Source organism: Littorina saxatilis, linkage group LG17, assembly GCF_037325665.1.
Source record: "Littorina saxatilis isolate snail1 linkage group LG17, US_GU_Lsax_2.0, whole genome shotgun sequence".
NCBI lineage: Eukaryota > Metazoa > Mollusca > Gastropoda > Littorinimorpha > Littorinidae > Littorina > Littorina saxatilis.
Window position 1 is genome coordinate 50,169,450 of NC_090261.1, and position 24,254 is coordinate 50,193,703.

Sequence of the window (24,254 nt, forward strand, 5' to 3'; positions counted from 1 at the left end):
CAACTTCAAGAGAAAATCAACATTTTTCAGGGAAACCCTCTTTCAGCTTAGTACCTGCTAATATAAACTAGTAAAGGCTCAAAAAGTAAAGATCGATTAATGAATGGCATGGTTGATGAAGTTCAATAGACGATGTTCGGAAATAACTTTTACTGCGGAATAAAATAGGCCAATCACTAGCAAGCGGCATGTTGCTACACGTTGTCGCGAGCACATGTAAGACACGCAACTCAATAGTGATTGGCCTATTTTGTCACGCGGGTTTGTTTGCCCTCCTTTTTCCGCAGCAAAAGTTATTTCCGGAACTCGTCTATTCAGAACATAGACATAGACATAGACATAGACATAGATCACTTTATTATCTCGACGAGAAACTCAGGTGTGGTGTATCACAGCATTACAACATACAACATACAACGTAAGAACATAAATAAACTATTGAGGCGCATGTAGTTCTCATCTCATTATTATCTGTCTGTCATGTTTGTTGTTTTGTTCACGAATGACCCATGGAATAGATTTTGCATGAATGTTCTTTATTGTACCTTATCAAGCATTTCATTTATTAACATATCTTGTTTTATGCCTTGATGACTAACAAGTTGCATCCAAAAAAATAAGATCAGATCTGTTGTGTCAGGCACTAGTGTTTTTGCATGGTTAACTCCCAGTCACGCGTGTTGATTTGTTTTGATCTATTGATAACACCCCTTTCACAGTAGATTTTGTAGCTATTGCAGTCTGTAGCAATCAAGCATTATCAAAACCCAAGCAGCATGTTTTGATGGTGGTAACTGCGGCTGCAGACAAGCAGTGTAACTGCAATCATGCTGTAATCATGCTGCATGGCTGTAAGTTTGATGTGGAAGTGTGTGGTTGGTGAGGAATGTCTGATGTGACTTAAATCCAATGAATATACATATAAATTGTATTTTCGGGACTATAAAGCGCTTTGTTGTAAAAGGCGCAACCCCCACTTTTAAGTTTAGATTGAGAAAAATCCACACAATAATCTTGTTTTGGAGGTAAATTTACAGAGATAATGAACAGAAAATCTGCGGAAACTATGGTCTAAAAAGGAGGTGGCGGCCTTAAAATGCAGGGTCTTAAAAGGGTGTTTCCATTGTTTAATCATAAGGCAGATGTGATACCAAACACACTTTACTGTATCATTGTATGTGTGTGTGTGTGTGTGTGTGTGTGTGTGTGTGAGAGAGTTTGTTGGAAAGTTGTGTGAATAAGCTTGTGTCTGTCGCAGGCAGGGGGGAGGGACAAAGCAAGCAAAACCTCAGCCTGCCACAGGTATGGTTTCAGCTGAAGCCTTTGCTGCTTCTGTTGTACATTGTTTATAGGTACCTTCCTTCTCACACAAACTGTCATGTATACCATCACAGATCTGTACAAACTTTTACGCGTGATAATTTAAGCGCATGCCAAAATTCAACAGCCCAGCTGCTTTCTGGGTAGAGTGGGAATTTTGTGTTGAATTAGTTTCGTAATCCCCCCCGCGGGTTAGGGGGAAGAATTTAGCCGATGCTCCCCAGCATGTCGTAAGAGGCGACTAACGGATTCTGTTTCTCCTTTTACCCTTGTTAAGTGTTTCTTGTATAGAATATAGTCAATTTTTGTAAAGATTTTAGTCAAGCAGTATGTAAGAAATGTTAAGTCCTTTGTACTGGAAACTTGCATTCTCCCAGTAAGGTCATATATTGTACTACGTTGCAAGCCCCTGGAGCAATTTTTTGATTAGTGCTTTTGTGAACAAGAAACAATTGACAAGTGGCTCTATCCCATCTCCCCCCTTCCCCTATCGCGATATAACCTTCGTGGTTGAAAACGACGTTAAACACCAAATAAAGAAAAGAAAGTTTCGTAATTGACTCTGATGTCAATGTGCTACACTAATTCAGCAAAAAAAAACATCCACTCTGTGCAGAAAGCAGCCACGCTCTTGATTTTGGGTATGTGTCCAAGTGAAGGGATGCTCTCTAAGTCTTATTCCTTGTGCAAGCGTGGACAAATCTGTTGTGGTTTGCATGATGGTTTACATGAGAAGGATGGTACTTTTAACTGCTACAGTATAAGCACAAAGGCAGTGGCACAGTGTAACCTCTTGCAGACCATGCTTCTAAAGTCTTCTAAATCTGCAACACCAAAACCAATCTGCCCAAAACCTTCTTTTTCTCTTTTTTTTCATTCATTTTTATTTAAGCGTTTATTTAATCTTCAAACTCTTTTGTTCCCTACTTCTTACCTCCTGCCTCCTTACCTGTGCATCATTTATACTTTGTGTGTGTGTGTGCTTTGGTTGTCATCATAATTCAAATATGCCATTCATGTCCGTCTGTCTGATAAAACATAAAGACACAATAGTCACAATAACATAACAAACTAATGCTGCCGTACCTATAACGTTATTTTTCAAAATCGTTGTGATCAGTGCTTAACCAAAAAATGTGCATGATTCTGTGCCCTTTGGTACTTTTTATTGGCCGGGGCACAACTCAGCAGAAATGCTGCAGTCAATGAAGAGTAAGATAGATAATATTTGTTCTAATTCTACATACATTTATATAGCTATTCTGTTGAACACGTGGGGGAATTCGGGGGCTGTGATTGGATGGTCTCTTCCGATCATCAAAGCATAATGCGGCGGAAGTCGGCCATTTTACTCAATATCCAAAAGCATATTGTCGATAACAAAGACGCATGGTTCCGGTTTCTTCCACGTGTATAAAGTACACGCATACCTCGCCAGGTTTGTTTCTGTGACTAGTCGACAGACGATGCCATTTGCTTTGTGTGTGTTTTTGTTGTTGCTTACTGTACATGTTTCCAGAAGCTGCAATCTGAAGCGACCTATCTCTGATTCTAGCAGACGATCTCTCCAATGTTTAACACAAAATCAGCAAACTCTCCTGTCACATAGAATGTCCATTGTATAGTGCAATGTTGAAATGAAGTTACCGGTCTGAAACATTTAGTCGTTTCTTCTGAGACAATCCTTTTTCTCTTATCATCTACAGATTTACCGCAGTCTTCACCACGCGAATTCCCAACAGAAGTCAGACTTTCGAACATACAATATACGTAGGCAAGCATGATACGTCATGACGTCATATGATTCCTAGCATATTGACGTAATGCTAAACATCCGGTTATCTCAAGTTTTCTCCGTAATACATGTCCGTGGGTTTTTCAATGTTCGGTTATTTCCGTGGCTTCATGCGGAAAGGGAACCGTCGTCTGCAATCAGCGACATGGACCATTCTGGTACTTGTTGCTGACAAAAACATGATTTTAACACAGAATTTAATGTCAGAATAGTTATGTAACCGCTATTGTGTTTTCATCGTAGCAATAGGGTCCGATATTTAGACTCGAACAAGTATAATACGACTCGTCTTCGACTCGTCGGCATTATACTTGTCTCGTCTAAATATCGGGCCCTATTGCTACGCTGAAAACACAATAGCTGGTAATATTATGGCCTTTCAGAAAATATCCAGTTACACTTACCATTTTATATGCTGAGCATCATATTTGTTGAGGCTGACAGAATCATAACTTTGAAAACTTTATAGGAATGTTACATAGAGTACAGTAGAAACCATTCACAGTCACCTGGACCTATTAGTCTTTGAAGCGAACGAACAGCATTCACAGCAGACAAATAATGAGAAGAATAATAGGAAAACATAGCTTTGAAGTTGGTTGCTCCCTGAAAAGATGTCAAGGAAGCCAAAAAATGACCATTGCTTGGGTGTTGTTGTTTTTTTAGACATGATCATGGTTTGACATTTATTAGTCTTTGGTACATGCACTTCAAATCTTGTTTAGTTTTTGACATACACTTAAATTGACCACCTCTCTGTGTTCTGGCTTGTTGCAGCAGTGAAGGAGAAGAAGACAAAAAGTGAGGACGAAGAAGATGATGACGGACTTCCCAACACCTACGACTACAATGATAGTTTCATTAACGACGCAAGCCAGAGCTTGGCTCAGACACAGGGTACCGAGGATGAGGAAGATGTGGACAGGTTAAAAGCAGAAGCCAAGTCCTTTGCCATGAACAAGAAGATGGCCAAACCTGTCACAGACAATGTGTAATTCTTTTAGGAGAGAAGATAAAGAATCAGTCTTTTGGAGGGGGATGATTACAAAGTGTTTTTGACAATGTGTAATATTCTGAGGGGAGAGGAGTGACCAGAATGTGCTGGAACAGGATTTTTATGTAAATTTACGATTTTCTGTATACAGCTGTATTTCAAAACCCCAGTCTCGTGAAAATCGGACTAGTACATTTGGGAGTATATAGAGATGTAATCATGAATGGGATGTCCTTGTAGCGTTGATTTTAACAAATAAAAACCCTTCACTGATTCTCCTGCACCACACAGAGGCTATATGGCTGCCACCAGAACCCTGCCTTTGTCTGTAAAAATGAAGATTTCAGTATCCCATGTCTGACTTAGGCGGCAAAGCCTGTCACTGATGATATCAGATTCGGGGGGGGTGGGGGAGGGGGGAGTGAGTTAAGCTTGGAGAGGGAGAAGTGAAGTACTGGCAGAAGAGTCACCACTAGTTTAGAAAGTCGTGAGAGTGTGCGTGTCTTGGAGTGTGGTAGTGTTTTAGTGTGAATGGTTTTAAAAAGCTGTTTGACACAGTTTTGTTGATTATTGTGAAGGCTGCAAATGAATGTCTTACATTACAATGTTCATACTCCCATTTCCTGATTTTTTTTGTCATCGGAATGTTTTTCAGTTCAGGTGCATTAGTCATATCTCAAAATTACAACACAGAAACTCCACAGTGTCATTTATTTTAGATAGCACATGATGCTAGTTATACCACAGCGGGATCATTTCTAAGAAATGGTTTTAAGGTTTGATTGCCACTTTGAAGTTTCTGTCTTTATGGTGGTGTAGACTTTGATACATCTCATGGAATTCATGTAGGCTTTTGTAGTTCTTTCAAACCTGTCAATGTTTAAACTTATTTGAAAATTGAAAGTCTTTGGCAGCAACATACAAGTGTATGCGTTTTGAATAATGTTATTGCTAGTGCTGTGCACACTCCCACCCTCAATTTGAATCAATCAATACATTGTTAAAAAATTAAAATATGATGGGGGAAAATTCTTCATTTGGTCATCTGCATTCACACCTCCCACACCCAAAATTGTAGATCATCAGATTGTTTTATCACTTGCATTTATACCTCCCTTAACCTGTGTCTCTCTGACACTTTAAGTCATCAGATTTTATTATTTTACTTTCCATTTTTACTCTCATTTTCCATTGAACATAGACATCTCACAAAGAGAGAGAATCCAGCAGAAATTATATAATTTAGCATGCTTTCATTATCTTTTTCTGCTTTGCCATATCTCAGTAATGAAAATACTTCACCACAATATGGAGATTAACAATGTTGTTAACATGTACACTTTGGATATGAATACATGTGTTGTTGTTTTCTTTTTCCATCAGGTTTTATGTGAGGCTGTTTAACGTTTTGAATGATTTTATGCCTGAAAGACTTTACATGAAAATTACTGCCCAGAGGCACAGCAGCAGAAAGTGGATTTGTGGTTGTGCAGTAATTTGTGTCGCAGATTTAATGACTTTGATTGTGTCCTATGTTATTGTCCGTTTGTCAATCTAGTGTCATTTTGCTTCTTTCTATGGCAAGATAGAGGTTTGTCAGGGGCTCACATCCACGTCGGACATCGGACATACACGGATATTTTTTCCAAATGCCCTATACATTATTCATGACAGATTACATATGTCCTATTGTTTTTGTCACAAAGTGGTCATTGTCCGACTATGCTTTCATTTGATCCGGTCATTGTCAGTACTTTTCAATTTACAATAGTTTGATTCGCTATTTTATCAATGTTTTTCGAAGCGATGTGTCTGCAAGCAGACGAAACTCGGGGAGACTTTATGTGCTTTTTATAGAGAAGAGCTTGCAAGGGTCACAACTCTGAATGCTCCAAGCCGGTTGACAGTTGCCTCCCTTCGCGGGGTTTTTTTTCCGGGAAAAAGCAACATAACTAACAAAAAGTGTCCTATTGATTTATTTTTGTTCAGGACAAATGTCCTATCACTTTTGCATTGTCCAGGACATTTGTCCTATGCCACCGCTCATGGATGTGAGCCCCTGGTTTGTTGTAGCCCTAATTACCAGACATGGGATTCTTCCGTAAATTTACGGAATTCCGTAAATTTTTAGGCTCCAGGGATCATTCTTGAGATTCGTGCAAATCCGCTGAGAAAATTTGGGGGTATATGTAGGTATAGACCCAAGTTTTTTGGCCGGTCCGCTGATCGCGACGCTCCATTCCATACTATTCTTGAACGGTTGGTTCCTAAAACGGTCAGACTGTTGCTGGTTGATCCGTATGGGAACGCGTTCTTTGTCTCCTACAGTCACCGTTTCAACGTAGCTATCGGGGATTCAGTATAAGCATACCGTATGAGAATGATTCGGCGCCATTTTTACATCGCTTCGAGCCACCTGCCAAAATGATGAGGAAGCTAAAGCGAGACGAAACCGTTCTAGCCCGGGAAATTGACCAGCAGAAGTACAAGAAAAATCTCTGGAGATTCGACTGGCTCGATGAAGTTGTATCATTGAGCTGGAAAGACCAGAAAGACCAGAAGACACAAGACGTGAAACTGAAAGTTGGCGATGCTTTTGCTAAAATCAACTTGCCGTGGACTCTGACAAACTTTTTCTACTCATGGAAAACAGTTCTGCTTCTGCTGAGGTAAAAAAAAAAAATTCAATTTTCTTTCATGTTTCCCTGCTGTTTGAATTGTTGTTATTGCCATTGATATAGAAGCTCTATGATTAAGCTGAAATATACATTTCAGGGCCATTTTTGTGTGTCTAAAACACTAAAAACCTTCAGCTTCTGGGGGCTTTGCCCCCAGACCCCGACCAGGGACGTTGCCCCTGGACCCTACTGGGGGCCGCAGAAGGCCCCCAGACCCCCACCTTCTTTTTCCTTAATTATCACTTTTTCTGAATCCCATGTCTGATTACCCTGGTTGCTAGCACGTTTGATGTCAGATCTGATGTTATGCTTAAATGTGTTGATACAATTTGCATGCTTTCCCTATTCTTTTTTCTCCCTAGGATTTTGGGTACTATGTACAGAACAGTAGAACAGTTAAGCAAAATGGAGATACCTGTGGCATTTTTACAGTTTTAGTTGTCTGTGTGTCTTGGCAGAGCCCCAAGTTCAGTTATGTGCGAAAGTGACTTGTTACCTTTTTTAATTTTTATTTCTACTACAACTTTCAAAATGAACAGGAATGCAGAAAGGTTTTTGAAGCAGCTTTTATAGTTATATTTTAACTGTAGAATTCAGAATAAGAAGTAATGCTTGCCGATTTTTGAAAAAAGGGAAAGAAAGTAAGGGCTACACAGTTTTATTTACAAGATATTTTTATAACTTTCTTGAAAAATACCTCAATCGCTTTTATTTTCAAGTATGCAGTTAGGAAATTTCTATTAATGTACCTGTTATTTAATCATATTGAAAGAAGTGCTGAATCAGACAGATTTGCAGGCATGTTCACTTTCTTAAAAATGTATTTCTATGCTAGACCACAGGCACCCGAGTGAAATTATGTCGTGACAGTGATTTTTGTGTTTCTTGGACTTCAGGTAACGAATGAGAAAAGGTACAGTCTTTAGACAAGTTAGTAATTGGAAATAATGAACATGTTAGATATAGATAGCTATGTTGTAAGTCTTTGTTCCTTAGCCTGTGAAGAGTGACATCTGCTGTTATTTGTTTTGTTGTAACTATTTTTCATTGAAAACCTCCCTCTTGTACCAGCATGTCGTAAGAGGCGACTAACAGATTCTGTTTCTCTTTTTACCCTTGTTAAGTGTTTCTTGTATAGAACATAGTCAATTTCTGTAAAGATTTTAGTCAAGCAGTATGTAAGAAATGTTAAGTCCTTTGTACTGGAAACTTGCATTCTCCCAGTAAGGTAATACATTGTACTACGTTGCAAGCCCCTGGAGCAATTTTTTGATTAGTGCTTTTGTGAACAAGAAACAATTGGCAAGTGGCTCTATCCCATCTCCCCCCCTTTCCCCGTCGCGATATAACCTTCGTGGTTGAAAACGACGTTAAACACCAAATAAAGAAAGAAAGAAAGAAAGTACTTGTTTGAAAACAAAACTTTCTGTTGATGTTATCGAGATTCAGAGTCCAGACGCTGTTTTCTGTCACTAGTTTGATCTTTTTCTTTGTTAGCTGTACAGCGGCTTGTCTGCATGCATGCAAAACAAAGGAACCACTGCAAGTTGTATTTAGAGTATACTTTCTGATGCTTTCTTTGACCCGTGCAATGTTACTCATGTGTTGTTCAGTCGTGCTGATCGGCAGTCACGTTATGCAGTGCTTGTTAGTCTGTGAACATTTCTAGGGCTTTGCGTTAAGAGTAGGCCTGGGTTTCTCTTTTTACGATTCAGTAACAACTGTGTAGTCCTGGATTTCTCTGTAACATTTTTGTAATGACTGGGTAGCAGCATCCGTTGATGGTTGAGTGTGTGTTATTTGCTTTAATTGTCCGCGTTCATAGACCTTCTTTGGCAAGTGTTCCGTCATTGAGTCATGACGAGTATGCAATATGCTGGCCTGTTGTGTTTGCTGAATTGATTGAATAATAATTGTACAAAGGGGTATTGGTCTTACCATGATTACTGCAAAGATGCACAGAAGGTTTTTTTTAGTGTGGATTTTGTTGTTGTGTTACTGTTAGTAAGTACCCTGTTCAGCTTCATGCTGTGTGTGTTCATGATTGTGTGTAACTGTAACTAAGTCTTACTATGTGTGCTTAAGATTGTGTGTTATATACACTCTTACGCAAATTCAGCCATGAGGATCTTTGTCAGTGTGATTTTATTTTTCCCACAAAATTGTCAGTCGATTATTGTGGTGTATCATTTGATGAACATTCATGATTTGTGAAAGAAAGACATTTGCGCATTTGTATGACTTGATAGATTTGGTTGTTCAATGTTTCCTCAAGCCGGAGGGATAGCATGCAAGATTAATTTACTGTATTGATTTTTTTCCTCTGAGACTATTTTCCTTTCGACTATTGATTGATGGAACTTCCAATCCAAAGCAAAAGACGGGAAAACATTTACGACTCTTACAACCTGTCAAAGTCTACTTAAAGATAAGAGAAAGAATCAAGCCAACCTTCCTGTATTTGTTTATTCTTTTTTTTTTTTACATTTAGTCAAGTTTTGACTAAATGTTTTACATAGAGGGAGAATCGAGACGAGGGTCGTGGTGTGTGTGTGTGTGTGTGTGTGTAGAGCGATTCAGAGTAAACTACTGGACCGATCTTCATGAAATTTTACATGAGAGTTCCTGGGTATGATATCCCCAGACCTTTTTTCTTTTTTCCGATAATTGTCTTTGATGATGTCATATCCGGCTTTTGGTAAAAGTTGAGGCGGCACTGTCACACCCTCATTTTTCAATCAAATTGATTGAAATTTTTGCAAAGCAATCTTCGACGAAGGCCGGACTTTGGTATTGCATTTCAGCTTGGTGGCTAAAAAATTAATTAATGACTTTGGTCATAAAAAATCTGAAAATTGTAATTAAAATTTCTTTTTTATAAAACGATCCAATATTACGTTCATTCTTCATCATTGTCTGATTCCAAAATCATATTCCTTGTCGGTTCCCGATTCCAAAAACATATAGATATATGTTTGGATTAAAAACACGCTCAGAAAGTTATAACGAAGAGAGGTACAGAAAAGCGTGCTATGCAGCACAGCGAAACCACTACCACACTAAACAGGCTCATCAGTTTCACTGTGTTTTGCACGAGTGGCGAACCACGGTCATTGTGAAAAAATGCAGTGCGTTCAGTTTCATTCTGTGAGTTCCACAGCTTGACTAAATGTAGTAATTTTGCCTTACGCGACTTGTTTACATTGTACATGCTAAATTCTTAAAGCAGAAGCAAGTAGCTTTCTTTCAACAAGGCAGGATTTTGAATGTTTGTACTCATGCTTTTTACATTTAGTCAAGTTATGACTAAATGTTTTAACATCGAGGGGGGAATCGAGACGAGGGTCGTGGTGTATGTGTGTGTGTATGTGTGTGTGTGTGTGTGTGTGTGCGTGTAGAGCGATTCAGACCAAACTACTGGACCGATCTTTATGAAATTTGACATGAAAGCTCCTGGGTATGATATCCCCATACGTTTTTTTTATTTTTTTGATAAATGTCTTTGATGACGTCATATCCAGCTTTTCGTGAAAGTTGAGGCGGCACTGTCACGCCCTCATTTTTCAACCAAATTGGTTGAAATTTTGGTCAAGTATTGTTCGACGAAGCCCGGACTTCGGTATTGCATTTCAGCGTGGTGGCTTAAAAATTAATTAATGACTTTGGTCATTAAAAATCTGAAAATTGTAAAAAAAATATTTCTTTTATAAAACGATCCAAATTTACGTTCATCTTATTCTCCATCATTTGCTGATTCCAAAAACATATAAATATGTTATATTTGGATTAAAAACAAGCTCTGAAAATTAAATATATAAAAATTATTTTCAAAATTAAATTGTCGAAATCAATTTAAAAACACTTTCATCTTATTCCTTGTTGGTTCCTGATTCCAAAAACATAGATATGATATGTTTGGATTAAAAACACGCTCAGAAAGTTAAAACGAAGAGAGGTACAGAAAAGCGTGCTATCCTTCTTAGCGCAACTACTACCCCGCTCTTCTTGTCAATTTCACTGCCTTTGCCATGAGCGGTGGACTGACGATGCTACGAGTATACGGTCTTGCTGCGTTGCATTGCGTTCCGTTTCATTTTGCGAGTTCGACAGCTACTTGACTAAATGTTGTATTTTCGCCTTACGCGACTTGTTCTTTCTGATGTAGGTGTTGATCGTTTTTAAATCTGCATAACTGGCAGTAAGAATGCAAGGTTTTATTTTTGATTTAGAAAAGTATTGCTATTGTACGCAGACATGTCTTTGTAACTTTTACATATTGGTATTTTGAAATGACAAATATATATATAACATGTATCAATTTTATTTGCTGTCTTCATTGTTTATGTCAGTTGTGCAAAGATTGTGTGTGTGTGCGCGTGTGTGTGTGTGTGTGTGTGTGTGTGTGTGTGTGTGTGTGCGTGCGTGTGTGGGTGTGTGTGACCATGTTTGAATTTATTCGGATTTAGTTCTCTTTCCTTGTTTGTATTATGATTGTGTAAGTGTAAAGCGCTCTGGGCTCGTCACCACGAGGTTTACGCGCTATATAAGTAATCGTTATTATTATTATTATTATTACTATCAATTCCGCACACACACAAGCAGTAGTGTTCAAACAAAAGGCACAAATATAACAAAGCTGTACTGTTCATGCAAAATGTTAATACATGTACATGTAGCTGCATACACAGATTAGAGATTTACCCACTTTGTGGTACAACCATCAAGATGTCTTTCATGATTCTGATATCATGCATATGCCCTTTGGAGATTTACATCCCAACTCCTATTATTACATAACTCGTAATAATTTTTCTGATCACCGCAACTGCAATCATGGCACAAAATCATAACAGTCCACGGCAATAGAATCCGGAAGTACAGTCGAACCCACCTAAAACGAACACGCTAGTTACGAATTTTGACTTATAACGTATTAGTTTTAAGTTCCCAACTGAATACCTCTTTCTTCATGCTTAAAAAAAATGCTTGAAACGATTTCTTTGTCACGAATTTATGCTTATAACGAGCACTTTTTTGATTCCCAAGCATGCATAATGTCTGTAATTTACTCACGCTTATGACGAAATCTTTAAACTCGGTTTAACCTATGGGGAGTTTAACCTATGGGGCGGTCTCTTTGATGTCTTGAGAGGAAACTTGGCCAGGGTTGTACATGCACCAGAACTGGTGGACACCATGAAATCGGAGATTGATCAGAATGTACATGAACATGCTTTTTCACGACTTTTTAAATTTTACTTCTAAAATTGTGACAGTAAAAAATTCAATCAATTCTTTTAATGCGAATTTCGGTTAAGACGAACTTATTTCCCGATCCCCAGTGATTCGTCTTAAGCGAGTTCGACTGTATACTGTGGAGTAACTGGCCACAGACCGTGGCACATTGTAATACATTATGTTTCTTTCTGATTACTGTACAAAAAAAGAGCAAACAAGAATACACATTTCACTTCACACCATAACAGACACCCAAAACTGAGAAATCATGCACTGAAGTTCTACAGCAAAACTATATCCAATCAACTCCTGCTGACAGACAGCACAATTTCTCCTAAATGCTGATCAAATCAATAATAATATCACATTTTTATCTGCAGCTAAACCATATTTGCAGCTAGGCTATTTTCTGCAATGGGTACCTTTCAGCAAGCTTCAAAGTTTTCACTTTAAACTCGAAGAACATTTTGCTAAACATGTCTTTCAAAATCTCATTATCACAACAAAAACTAGTTTGGCGTAAGGTGTCTCTGAACTTGAACATTCGCTACCTTTCTCATCCAAAACAGACCAACAGGTAAGTTAAACTACTCTTCTCAACTACCACTAAAACTAGTCTACAGACTGTATTTGCAACTTGCAGGTTTTTCAGCCATGGAGGGATTTTTGTGGTCCCTAGTCCCCAGCCTTTCAGTATTTGGAATTTCTGTCAGTCCTGTGGGACATGTTGATAGTATTATTGCTGCAATGTTGCATTAAATGCTGAAGAAAAAGTTGCAACAACAACAAAAATTTCCTGAAGTAACAAACCAGTGCAAATGTCCACAAATCTACCTGAAACAAGGCTTCAATTATACCAAACTTTGATCCCAAATTGCAGAAGTTTTACAATTCACAAACACAGTCACTCAGTCTCAATGCCTGTCTGACAACACACTCCACACGTACACATAGCCAGAACACACGCAGATCGTTGGAAGGAGGATGTAGTGAGTGTTTATCGCATGACAGGCATAGCAGTGGCAGAGCCGGTGGAAAGCTGGGCATCCTCCCCTCGCCACATCTGTGTCACTGTCTTCACCTGAGTGTAGAACTGGATGCCCTGTTGTACAGAAAAAAAAGGAAAATAAAAAAGTAATCAATCAATCAATTCATCTTTCAAAACAAAAACATACGGTCAGTCACAGAATCGTGTACAAACTGCACTTCTCCCTCTCCAAACAAACCTAATCAATCAATCAATTCATCTTTCAAAACAAAAACATACGGTCAGTCACAGAATCGTGTACAAACTGCACTTCTCCCTCTCCAAACAAACCCTCTTTTTTAATCAACCAGCAGAACATTCTGCACTTTTACTAAAGTGCCAATGCTGTGCGCTTTCTAAGCTGTTTTGATCAAAGACAACAACCCTCTGTTTCCAAGTAGAGCAAGAAAACATCACTGGAGGAATTAACTAACACCAGGAAAAAAACCAAAAAACAAAGCAGGCCAAGATGAAAAATTGAAACAAACATCCTGCAGACCAGAAACTAGTCCCACATACGTCCCTTCACATACCTGTTTTCCGTAGAATGACAAGGAAACTTGTACTCGTATTCCCCTTCACATACCTGTTGTCTGTAGAACAAGGAACTTGTACTCATATTCCCCTTCACATACCTGTTGTCTGTAGAACAACAAGGAACTTGTACTCGTATTCCCCTTCACATACCAGTTGTCTGTAGAACAAGGAACTTGTACTCATATTCCCCTTCACATACCTGTTGTCTGTAGAACAACAAGGAACTTGTACTCGTATTCCCCTTCACATACCTGTTGTCTGTAGAACAACAAGGAACTTGTACTCGTATTCCCCTTCACATACCTGTTTTCCGTAGAATGACAAGGAAACTTGTACTCGTATTCCCCTTCACATACCTGTTGTCTGTAGAATAACAAGGAACTTGTACTCGTATTCCCCTTCACATACCTGTTGTCTGTAGAATAACAAGGAACTTGTACTCATATTCCCCTTCACATACCTGTTTTCCGTAGAAGTTGGTGTCTCCTCGGAAAGAGCCCCTGGATCCAGTAAAGGAGAACATGGGCAGAGGGACGGGGATGGGCACGTTCACCCCCACCTGTCCCACGTCACACTCCATCGTGTACTTGCGCGCGGTGGCTCCGTTGGTGGTGAAGATGGCCGTGCCGTTGCCGTAACGGTTGGCGTTGACGATCTTGATGGCGTCGTCCAGAGTGGGCACCTCCATACTGACGAGCACTGGCCCGAAGATCTCCTCTGTGTAACACTTCATGCTTGGCTGAAATAAGAACACAGTGGCCAGAGTGAGAGCTTTGTATAGTCTAACCTGCCCTGGCAATTACGACCACCTGGCCACACGACCACCCTAAAGGATCCCCTAAGAGTTTTTTGTTTAATATCATTCATCTTTCCATCGCTATCGACTGTCTATAATTTCCTATTTTGGTCAGTCCCCTGGGTGCAGTTCATTATGGACAGGTTCAACTGTACATATGGTGTACAACCTAAAGATGTCAAGAGTCAACCTGATATATGTGTTCCTGATCATCACAACAAATCCTTCTGAAGTCAAATGTGAATATGTGACAATAAAGACAAACAAGTTATGCTGTAGTCATTCTGAATATAGACTCGTGTCACACTAATGAAAGCATCAATTTACAGAAAAACAGAGTTCCTTTCTTCTTTCCGTGAGTGTGTATAAGTATGTGTTTGTGCATGCACATGTGTGATTGTGTGTGTGTTATACAAGTATATGTCAACCATCAAGCTTTGGCAAATAGTGTCACCACTACATGACCCCCCAAAAGTCAGCAATTCATCTCATTTCCTGAACTCAAGGACACATAATCATGCTGACCCCTCCCCGCCCCCCCCCCCCCCCCATAAACACACACAAAAAGCCAACAACAAAAGAAATCAGAAGTCTCATAATCTCTGCAAAACTCACATCCACTTGGTGCAAGATGGTAGGCCCCACAAAGTTTCCCTTTTCGTAGCCAGGCACTTTGATGCCACGGCCGTCCAGCAAGAGGTCAGCACCAGCGTCCACGCCGGCCTGAATCAGGTTGCACACTCGATCCTTGGCCTCAGGGGAGATCAGCGGACCCAGGTCAGATCCTGGCTCATGACCTGAAGATTAATTCAAAGTCCAATCAACCAGAGAAGAGAATAAAAAAACTCGCCAAAAGTAGGAAGGAAAGGTTTTATCACTAAAAGCAGTTTCAAAATTTGGCAAAATTTAAAGAGACGCAATGAGGGGCCCAGTGGCGTAGTGGACAAGATATCGGCCTCCTAATCGGAAGGTCAATTAAGTGTTCCTCTCCTGAAAGGCCACTTGAATTGCAATGAAGGGACTCTGTGTGTGTGTGTGTGTGTGTGTGTGTGTGTGTGTGTGTGCGTGTGTGTGTGTGTGTGTGTGTGTGTGTGTGTGTGTGTGTGTGTCTGCGTGTGTGTCTGTATGTGTCTGTATGTGTTCGTGCGTTCATGCATGCGTGTTTGTAGCTTTGTGTGCCGTGCAGGGTAGGTCACAAGTCCACTAACCTGCAGTAACTTTCAGTTTCCTAGCACGCTCCACCAGCTCAGGAATCCAGTTCTTAGAGTCGCCCACAAAGATGGCTGTGGACAGTGCCATGCATCGCTGACCTGCCGCTCCGAACGCTGCTCCAACCAACTGTCAAAAACAACGTACAGTGATGTTGTCATTCAACAGAATATATTTCAATCCCTGTCAACTTGATATAATATCAAATACATTAAAACTACGAAAGAAAAAAGTTATGAATCTGAATTTATGTTATTATAGAGTCTAAAAGGCTATATTTATGCAACAGGGGGTGTACACGGATTGCTATCTTTTTAGATTGATGTGCAGGCAGCTGGTCTCCAGTTATGTCTCTATGAGCAATCAAGCATCTTTAGCATTCAAGATAATACTCATGTACAATCCAGAGATGAAACTACCACTGATTCAGTTCTGAAACAAACGTGTATCATTGATGTAAGTATGATATACTAAAATGAGTTAAGCAGTATTGTTGCAGGGGTTTAGTAAACAAGTATTACCTCAAAAGCAAGAAGGCATCGCACAAACACAGTCAAACAAAGGTGCAATAATGTAGCAGGCGCTCTGATAAAACCTGTCAAATGCAATATAAACTGGAAGGAATGACCATTAGGCAATTTGTTTTTCTTGTCTGTTCACATAAAAAACTGGGTAAAATAACGGAACATTTTGGCTTAACACGAACACTGGTCAAGTGTTTCATTCTACCTTTCTTGCATAATTCTTAAAAAGGCTTTGACCTGGGTGAGAGTACTGTCTTTGTTGGCATCTGGCATGATGACTCCATGGTTTTTGGCTCCCTGGATACAAAAAAGAAAAAACATGACTTGACAATATCTGGCAATAATAATGACAATAGCTATATAGGCTCAGTAAAACAATTACCATTATTATAGGACTTCTTTTTTGAGACTCAGACACTTCCAAAAAATGTAAACATCGCAAGCATAACATAAACTTTCAGACCTCACTGAAAACTGCATTGTTTTTTTGTCAAAAATGCAAGAAAACTATAAAAATTAAAATGTATTCAAGTAGGACAAAACAAATTAGCAAAGCACATGCTCTATTTCGTACAAGTAAAATCAACAAAATATCGGTTGAAGAGCAGGTATTAAAACTATAAGACTTACCATATTAGCCTGTACTCTCTTTCCGTTCTTTGAACCTCTCTCGTAGATATACTCGCCCTGAAAAATACCCCCCAAAACATATATAAAGACTCTCAGTAGAACAGCAATTGGCAGAATCTAAAATAACATCACCAATTTTACAGCCATATATACTATTCCCACACAAACACATCCCCCTCCCCCCCCCCCCCCCCCAAAAAAAAAAACCCCAAAAACACCCAACAACACCCAAAACAACCAACAACCCCTCACACACACAAAAAACCATTAAAAAAAACACACCCAAAGGATAATCCATTAGAAAAAGCATATTCCAGGCAACAAGAACTCCACAAATAGCTCACTGAAATCAAAATGATCAGTCTAAAAGAGAGAACACTCACAGCCTGATCCGAGCCGACAAAAGAGATTGCCTTGATGTCTGGGTTATCGCAGATGAAGTTGACAGCTGAAAGCAAAACACAGATTTGAAATACAGGGATGCTATGATTTATTTTCTTCAGTAAATTTACTGAAATGGCCAACACACAGAGTGTTGTCGGGGAAGAATGCAACACATTTTATGGGTAAAGTTTCTGTCTGGTTACTTTTGTTAGTTTGCTTAACGCTCAGTCCACCACGAAGGGTGATATCAGGGCGGTGCTGCTTTGACATTCAACGTGCGCCACACACAAGACAGAAGTCGCAGCACAGGCTTCATGTCTCACCCAGTCACATTATTCTGACACCGGACCAACCAGTCCTAGCACTAACCCCATAATGCCAGACGCCAGGCGGAGCAGCCACTAGATTGCCAATTTTAAAGTCTTAGGTATGACCCGGCCGGGGTTCGAACCCACGACCTCCCGCTCACTGGGCGGACGCCTTACCACTAGGCCACCGTGTTACGGTTGTCTGGTTACTGATTTTAAACAGCGCTTTTGGAATTATCAAAATAAAGTTGTGTTTATTCATTTTTAGTCTCCACTTATAGCAAGGACGTGCATGCATGTGCGCGAAGACACACACACACACACACACAATGGAGACATACAACAGACAAAGCATAACTCACAATCATGACAGCCATGGATGACGTTGACGACACCCGGGGGGCATCCAGCTTCCCGAAGCAACTCCATCAGAATCATGGTAGCGCCGGGATCCCTCTCTGACGGTTTCAGGATGCTTGTGTTACCACACACCAACGCCATTGGGAACATCTACACAAGCCAAAGGTTGAAGAAACAGGTAAACATTGTTGCCGTTTGGCTTTATGTTTCCCTATATGTTATCCTTCCCTATATGTTATCCTGATGAAACCCTTTTACAGGCGAATATTTGACATTTTTTAATTGTGCTGTCTTTGTCGTGGTGAGCAAAGATATCTTCTATTTTTAACATTGCGTGTCTCGATCCCCCGCAGTCATTTTGTTTAGTGTTTTTAGTTAAGCATTTTACAGATCCATTTATTTATTTATTTATTCTTTCATCTATTTTATTGTACAAGAATCTGTCTGAACCCAAAAACAAGTTGTACGTTGGAGCCAAGCATGCATTCACACTTTACGCTCACACAAACAAACACAGACAAATGTCATAAATCCTCCCTCCCCCATCCCAAAGATTTATACACACACACAACTGACCCAGAGAGGAATCATAGCAGGAAAGTTGAAGGGAGTGATACCAGCCACCACACCGAGCGGCATACGGTACGTCATGGTGTCCATATCCTTTGCAATTCCATACAGTGTCTCTCCCAGCTGTAACGAAGGGATGCTGCAGCAATGCTCGACCACCTCTGCAAGAGAATGGGCAATATGTAGAGGTTACATGCCGAGTCTCAGTGATTATCAAAAATAATGGTCGAAGTTAGCGGATCATGAAAAATGCGAGCTTTAGCGAGCTTTTTCATGACCGCGAACTGAGACCATTATTTTTTATAATCACTGAGACGAGGTGTGTAACCTCTTTATTCCCCCTTTCTCCAGTTATTCAAAGAAAAGAGGAGTTTTTTTGCGAAAGTTTGATCGAATCCTATTCTCTCAACCAGTCAACCTGCGCAGGCGATCGATTAATGCGCGGTTGTATAGTTCCGTGCAAATCATTCCATTCTGTTAACACTTCTTGTCAGTTTTCCTATTTTGGGCTAAAATCAAGTACACAGATATGCTGTTATTCTGCTGTGGCGGCAAAGGCAGATATTGTGTGTTCTGTATATGTTTTGGTATCGCTTAGGATAATGTTTTTTCGTCAAATGGGACTAGCAGACGAACTTTTGCACCCGTGTTCCAACGTTAAAAACTGTATGAAGTTCAGTTTTCTGGGGAAAATAGTGTATGAAACCCCTTTATGTTGTTTAAATTGATGAGATGTGTGCATTTGGTTGCGTGTGATCTGTTTATTAAATGAAATATTGTTGAAAACTGACCGTCGGATTGCAGTCTGTTGTCGAAGGAACTGAGTGAAAAGAAGGGGAACTACTCTTGTCGCTAGACAAAGTATGAGTTACTTGCCTTGGGAAATTGCTTGTGATGAACGGCTTGAGCACGGCAGATGAGATTCAGAAAAAAACCGAACTCATGGATTTTATATGGAGATTCATGTGTTCAGGCCTGTAGTTGTTAATTTAAATGCGGTATGTTTGTATTGTTTGCTCCAGAGATGTATACTTCGTACATTAGAGCGTTCGGAACTTTTCAGTCGCAAAAAGTAGTACCGAAACCTGAGAACCACCTCTCAACCCATTGCACTATCGAGGATTCAGGCTGTTGCTGGGTCGTTATTTGTTTGGTTGCTGGGTCATTATCGAAAAATAACTACCCCTACAAGTTTACAGAGGTAAAGAAGCAGAGGGGGGAATAAGTGAGCTTAGTTATCACACTGAATGAATCTCAAAGTTTTCACTCTTCTTACAGTATGTGATGTCACTTCCATGTGGGCGTATCTGGAGTATGCCAGAGAATATCCATGTTCAACCTGACACAAACTCGCTGTTCAATTCTGAGATTGTAAAAAAAAAACCAAGAAAAAACAACGACAAAACAAGAAAAACCCGAAAAACCCTTCTTTTGCCTAACAGCTCTCTCACTGCACATGGCAAGACACAAATTACTGAACAACAGACATGCATTTTCCGTTCCTTTTATATCTTAAATTTTTATTTTTGTTGGTTATTGCTGTTTTGCTTGTTTTTTGTTTTTGTTGCGTCCGATTTTTCATGTAAAATAAAAAAATAAAATAAAACCACACCTAAACAGCACCCAGGCCAAATCTGTGCACTTTCTCACTTTCAACTGCCTTTTTACGGCTTGATGTTATTTTTCGTTTGTTTTGTCCTGTTTGTTGTGTTTTTCTTTCCTTCACGTGGACTAGTCGCAGCTACTTCTCCATCTTAGCAATGAGCAAAACAACTTTCGCTGATGTCAATTAGTGTCACAGTGTGAATCAAAACTTACGGAGGCCGCGAAGAACATCTCCTTCAGCATCCACCAGAGTCTTGCCCTGCTCTTCTGTGATGTTGGCTGCTATGCGACCCTGCCAAACAACACCAAGATGAATATATCAACGCCTCTCAAGGATTTTCTAAGGTTGATAAATAAACACAAATTGTGTTATTTTTCTTTTCTTTCTTCATTCGAGATCAAAATACTTGAAAACATGTATTTATCCCATAGACAACAATAGTAAGTGGAAGTTATGCCATAGATTAAAAGGACATACTTTGCATAACTCTCACTTACTTTTGTTGTGTATACATGTACTTAGACTAGTTAGAGCACTTCCGTGCCTTTGTTTCTTAGATCTTTATACAGTTTGAACTTAAAATTTGACAGAATCATGAACAAGACAAGCTGAGAACAATGTACACCAGCTCACCATGTTCTCCTTGATAAGAGCTTGAAACTTGAACATGATCTGTTGCCGGGTGAGGATGGTGGTGTCTGACCACTTGGCGAACGCCGTTTTGGCCGAATTCACAGCTGATTGCATTTCCGCCTGAGTGGCTTCAGGCACCCGTGTCACCACCTCATTGGTTGCCTGCCAGATTACAAGTAACAATGCATCTTCGTCTTTTTCTTGTGCACCTGTCACGCTTGGAAATCATTTCTCAAGATGTGCAATATTCATTTATAATGTACAATATTCAGCTACTTTACAAAATGGTGCTGGGTGATAAGCTCAAATGATCGTACCCAAAGCAATGTAAGTCATGTAACAATGGAAAGCAGAGATAATATTGCGATGCTGTGAATCCCATATATATATGTTTGGGTAATAAGTTTAAACTTGAACTGAGTTGCTTTCTATTAACATCAGCAAAAAGTACCATGTTCCACTTACAAAAACAAACCAAAATTTACCATTTGAAAATTATATCCAGCTCAAAAAAAAAGTCATATTTTGTGAACATTCTTTCTGAAGTCAAGAGTAGACCTTTAGAAGATATGTTGAAAAAGAATTAAAGATAAGAAGTGTAGAATATCTTACAGGATTATTCACATCAACCCATTTGTTTGTCTTGGACTCCACAAACTCATTGTCGATAAACAGTTTGGTGGTTGGCTGAAAACGAAACAGATAACAATATAAATTGATAACACAACAAACTAAAAATATTTTGTAATAGAAAACATTCAGAAGAATGTGAACACTAAGTCTTTGTTTGGAATACATTTGATTGAAATCTGTGACTGAAGAAAAAAATGAAAAAAGTGTGTATGTACGTTTATGTGTGTTTATTATGTATGCATGCAAAGTTTAGAAAATAGTTTTACAAACAGAGAAAATAACAAATTTCAACCACGCTGACGGTGTGCGCATGTGCGATGGCTCGCACTTCCTCCGGATGAGTTACCGCGAGATTTTCACGTTGTTCCTTTGTTCTCCGACCGTCTGAGACGGACCTTCGCAATTTTTTTTTATTTTACCACATTTGGAGAAAAAAACGTAAGATCTTCGCCATACGCCGTAAGACTGGAAAAACACAGAAATTCCGTAAGAATTACGCAAAAACCGTAAGACTTGACAGGTATGCAAGTAACAGTACCTTAAAACAGGGAAAGAATCCAGCATACATGTAAACAATTAAGTTAACGTTCAGCAAACTTACCGCAGAGCTTGCATAGCCTCTTGCCAACAACCGATTTATCACCTGCACACATTCAATAAAATGTATCACCTGCATGCACAATTAAACTATATACCAGCATGACAAATTCTCTTCCACATGACTTCTCCTGATCAATATATAATGCATGTACTGTAAACTACCTTGAATAAGCCCAGTATCTTGTATAAGCCCATCCCCCACTTTTGGACGAATTTTGTGTAAAGGCCCTACTACCTTGTATAAGCCCACCCCCCACTTTTTAATTTTACCAAAAACATAAAAATTAATTTTCTTCTATTATTCTTCGTTGTGTGTGTGCCTATGCCTTAATGTTATGAACTGATACTGTGTGATAGGCCTATCAGTCAAGTCTAGCATGCAGTTTTGTGTTGTTCGCTTTTGACCTAACTTTAGCAATTAGAATTATGACGTAAACTTAGACAATTGGTATTGACGCAATTTTAATATGAGAGAGAGAGAGAGAGAGAGAGAGAGAGAGAGAGAGAGAGAGAGAGAGAGAGAGAGAGAGAGAGAGAGAGAGAGAGCTTGCTTGTTATGAACTTAACGTTCAAGACATAAACTGCCTTCAAAATGCAGGTCTAACCCCATCTTTATTGTTTTGCACAGGGGGGTAGTACCTTGTATAAGCCCACCCCTAACTTTAAGGTCACTTTTGTGTGCAGGGGGGGTGGGCTTATACAAGGTAGTTTACAGTATACCAACACAAATAGCACCTTCTGTACCTACCAGCTCCCCTACACTACAATTTCACTGTCATGACCTGCACTTGATGCTATTTCTGAATGTCAGCTGTACTTTTATCCAAATTCCAATACAGTGTTGTTCCCAGACACAGAAGACAATTTAGGTCAGTTAGACCTGGATTCAAAATAAATGATTTTATCGATCAAAATGTCAAACAAGTCGCGTAAGGCGAAATAACATTTAGTCAAGCTGTTGAACTCACAGAATGAAACTGAACGCACTGCATTTTTCACCAAGACCGCATATTCGTAGTTTCGTCAGTCCACTGCTTGTGGCAAAGGCAGTGAAATCGACAAGCCAGAATAGCGCGGTAGTGGTCGCGCTGAGCAGGATAACACGCTTTTCTGTATCTCTATTCTTTTTAGCTTACTGAGTTTGTTTTTAATCCAAACATATCATATTTATATGTTTTTGGAATCAGGGACCGACAAGGAATAAGATGAAATTGTTTTTAAATTGATTTCGAAAAATTAATTTTAATCATAATTTTGATATTTTTAATTTTCAGAGCTTGTTTGTAATCCAACTATAACATATGTATTATGATTTTGGAATCAGAAAATGACGAAGAATAAGATGAAATTGTTTTTGGATCGTTTAATAAAAATATAATTTCAATTACAAGTTTCCGATTTTTAATGACCAAACTCATCAATTAGTTTCTAAGCCACCACGCTGAAATGCAATACCAAAGTCCGGCCTTCGTCGAAGATTGCTTTGCCAAAATTTCAATCAATTTGATTGAAAAATGAGGGTGTGACAGTGCCGCCTCAACTTTTACAAAAAGCCGGATATGTCGTCATCAAAGGTATTTATCGAAAAAATGAAAAAACGTCCGGGGATATCATTCCCAGGAACTCTCATGTTAAATTTCATAAAGATCGGTCCAGTAGTTTAGTCTGAATCGCTCTACACACACACACACACACACACACATACACCACGACCCTGTCTTGATTCCCCCTCTATGTTAAAACATTTAGTCAAAACTTGACTAAATGTAAAAAGTGGGTTGTCAAAACTTTGGACAATCGACCGGCCTGGGGTCAGAACAAAATGAATGCATCAGATCAAAAAAGTATGCGTAAAGGACAGAACACTGAGGCCTGGGAACAAAAATGATATGTAATGTCAGCTGTACTTTCATCCTAAATGTCAAGTACGGTCAGTAGTCAATTATCATGTAGTGTTCAGAAAATTGTAAGTAACAAGCTTTCTCAAAATGTACTCAAATACAATGTGAGAAGGAAATGTAGCTACGTAGCAATGCTGCAATGTCAAGCTGTCTGTTAACTTAGTCTGTTTCTGTCTTATAGAACCATTGGCACTGAATCACTGCACTGCAGAGTCAAAAATCCAGCGACACCAAAACTCGACAGTCAATGCAACATGTTCTCATTTTAGCAGCAATGACATGCGATTATTAGGACAAAAGTACAACAGAAACGTCTTGCTGACTTTACGAAACCTTTTCACAGCACTAACTTACCTGTCGTGGAGCCACGAAACGCAAAACAAAATGCATCTTGACGATGTGTGTCCTGCTCAGGTCAACTTGCTAAAAGTGGGCTTTGGCTTGTGGTGACCTTGACCTCTATACTACGTGCGATAGAAATCAAGTAAAGCGCGATTGCGGTCAAGAATTA

General features: G+C 39.4%; 2 protein-coding genes across 4 annotated transcripts in view; one reads left to right on the top strand and one right to left on the bottom strand.

Annotated features, from left to right (window-relative positions):
- Positions 1-11,110, top strand: part of LOC138953810 (ABC transporter F family member 4-like) — a 28,317-nt gene extending 17,207 nt beyond the window's left edge. Inside the window, exons 12-13 of one of the 3 annotated variants that reach the window (XM_070325747.1) lie at positions 1,259-1,302; positions 3,893-11,110. In XM_070325747.1, coding sequence (XP_070181848.1) covers positions 1,259-1,302; positions 3,893-4,110 — 262 coding nt within the window. In that variant the 3' untranslated portion in view covers positions 4,111-11,110. The remainder of the gene's footprint in view (positions 1-1,258; positions 1,303-3,892) is intronic. The other 2 variants (XM_070325748.1, XM_070325749.1) reach the window with 2 other exon arrangements.
- A 316-nt stretch (positions 11,111-11,426) lies between these two features.
- Positions 11,427-24,222, bottom strand: LOC138953813 (probable methylmalonate-semialdehyde/malonate-semialdehyde dehydrogenase [acylating], mitochondrial). Its single transcript, XM_070325756.1, has 14 exons — positions 24,098-24,222; positions 21,844-21,885; positions 21,222-21,296; positions 20,610-20,771; positions 20,189-20,267; positions 18,377-18,531; positions 17,803-17,950; positions 17,132-17,196; positions 16,749-16,805; positions 16,356-16,415; positions 15,594-15,723; positions 15,001-15,182; positions 14,050-14,328; positions 11,427-13,127 (listed from the first exon to the last, which is right to left on the bottom strand). The coding sequence occupies exons 1-14, from the start codon at positions 24,131-24,133 to the stop codon at positions 13,023-13,025; spliced, it is 1,575 nt and encodes a 524-aa protein (XP_070181857.1). The 5' UTR covers positions 24,134-24,222; the 3' UTR covers positions 11,427-13,022.
- Positions 24,223-24,254: the final 32 nt, after the last annotated feature.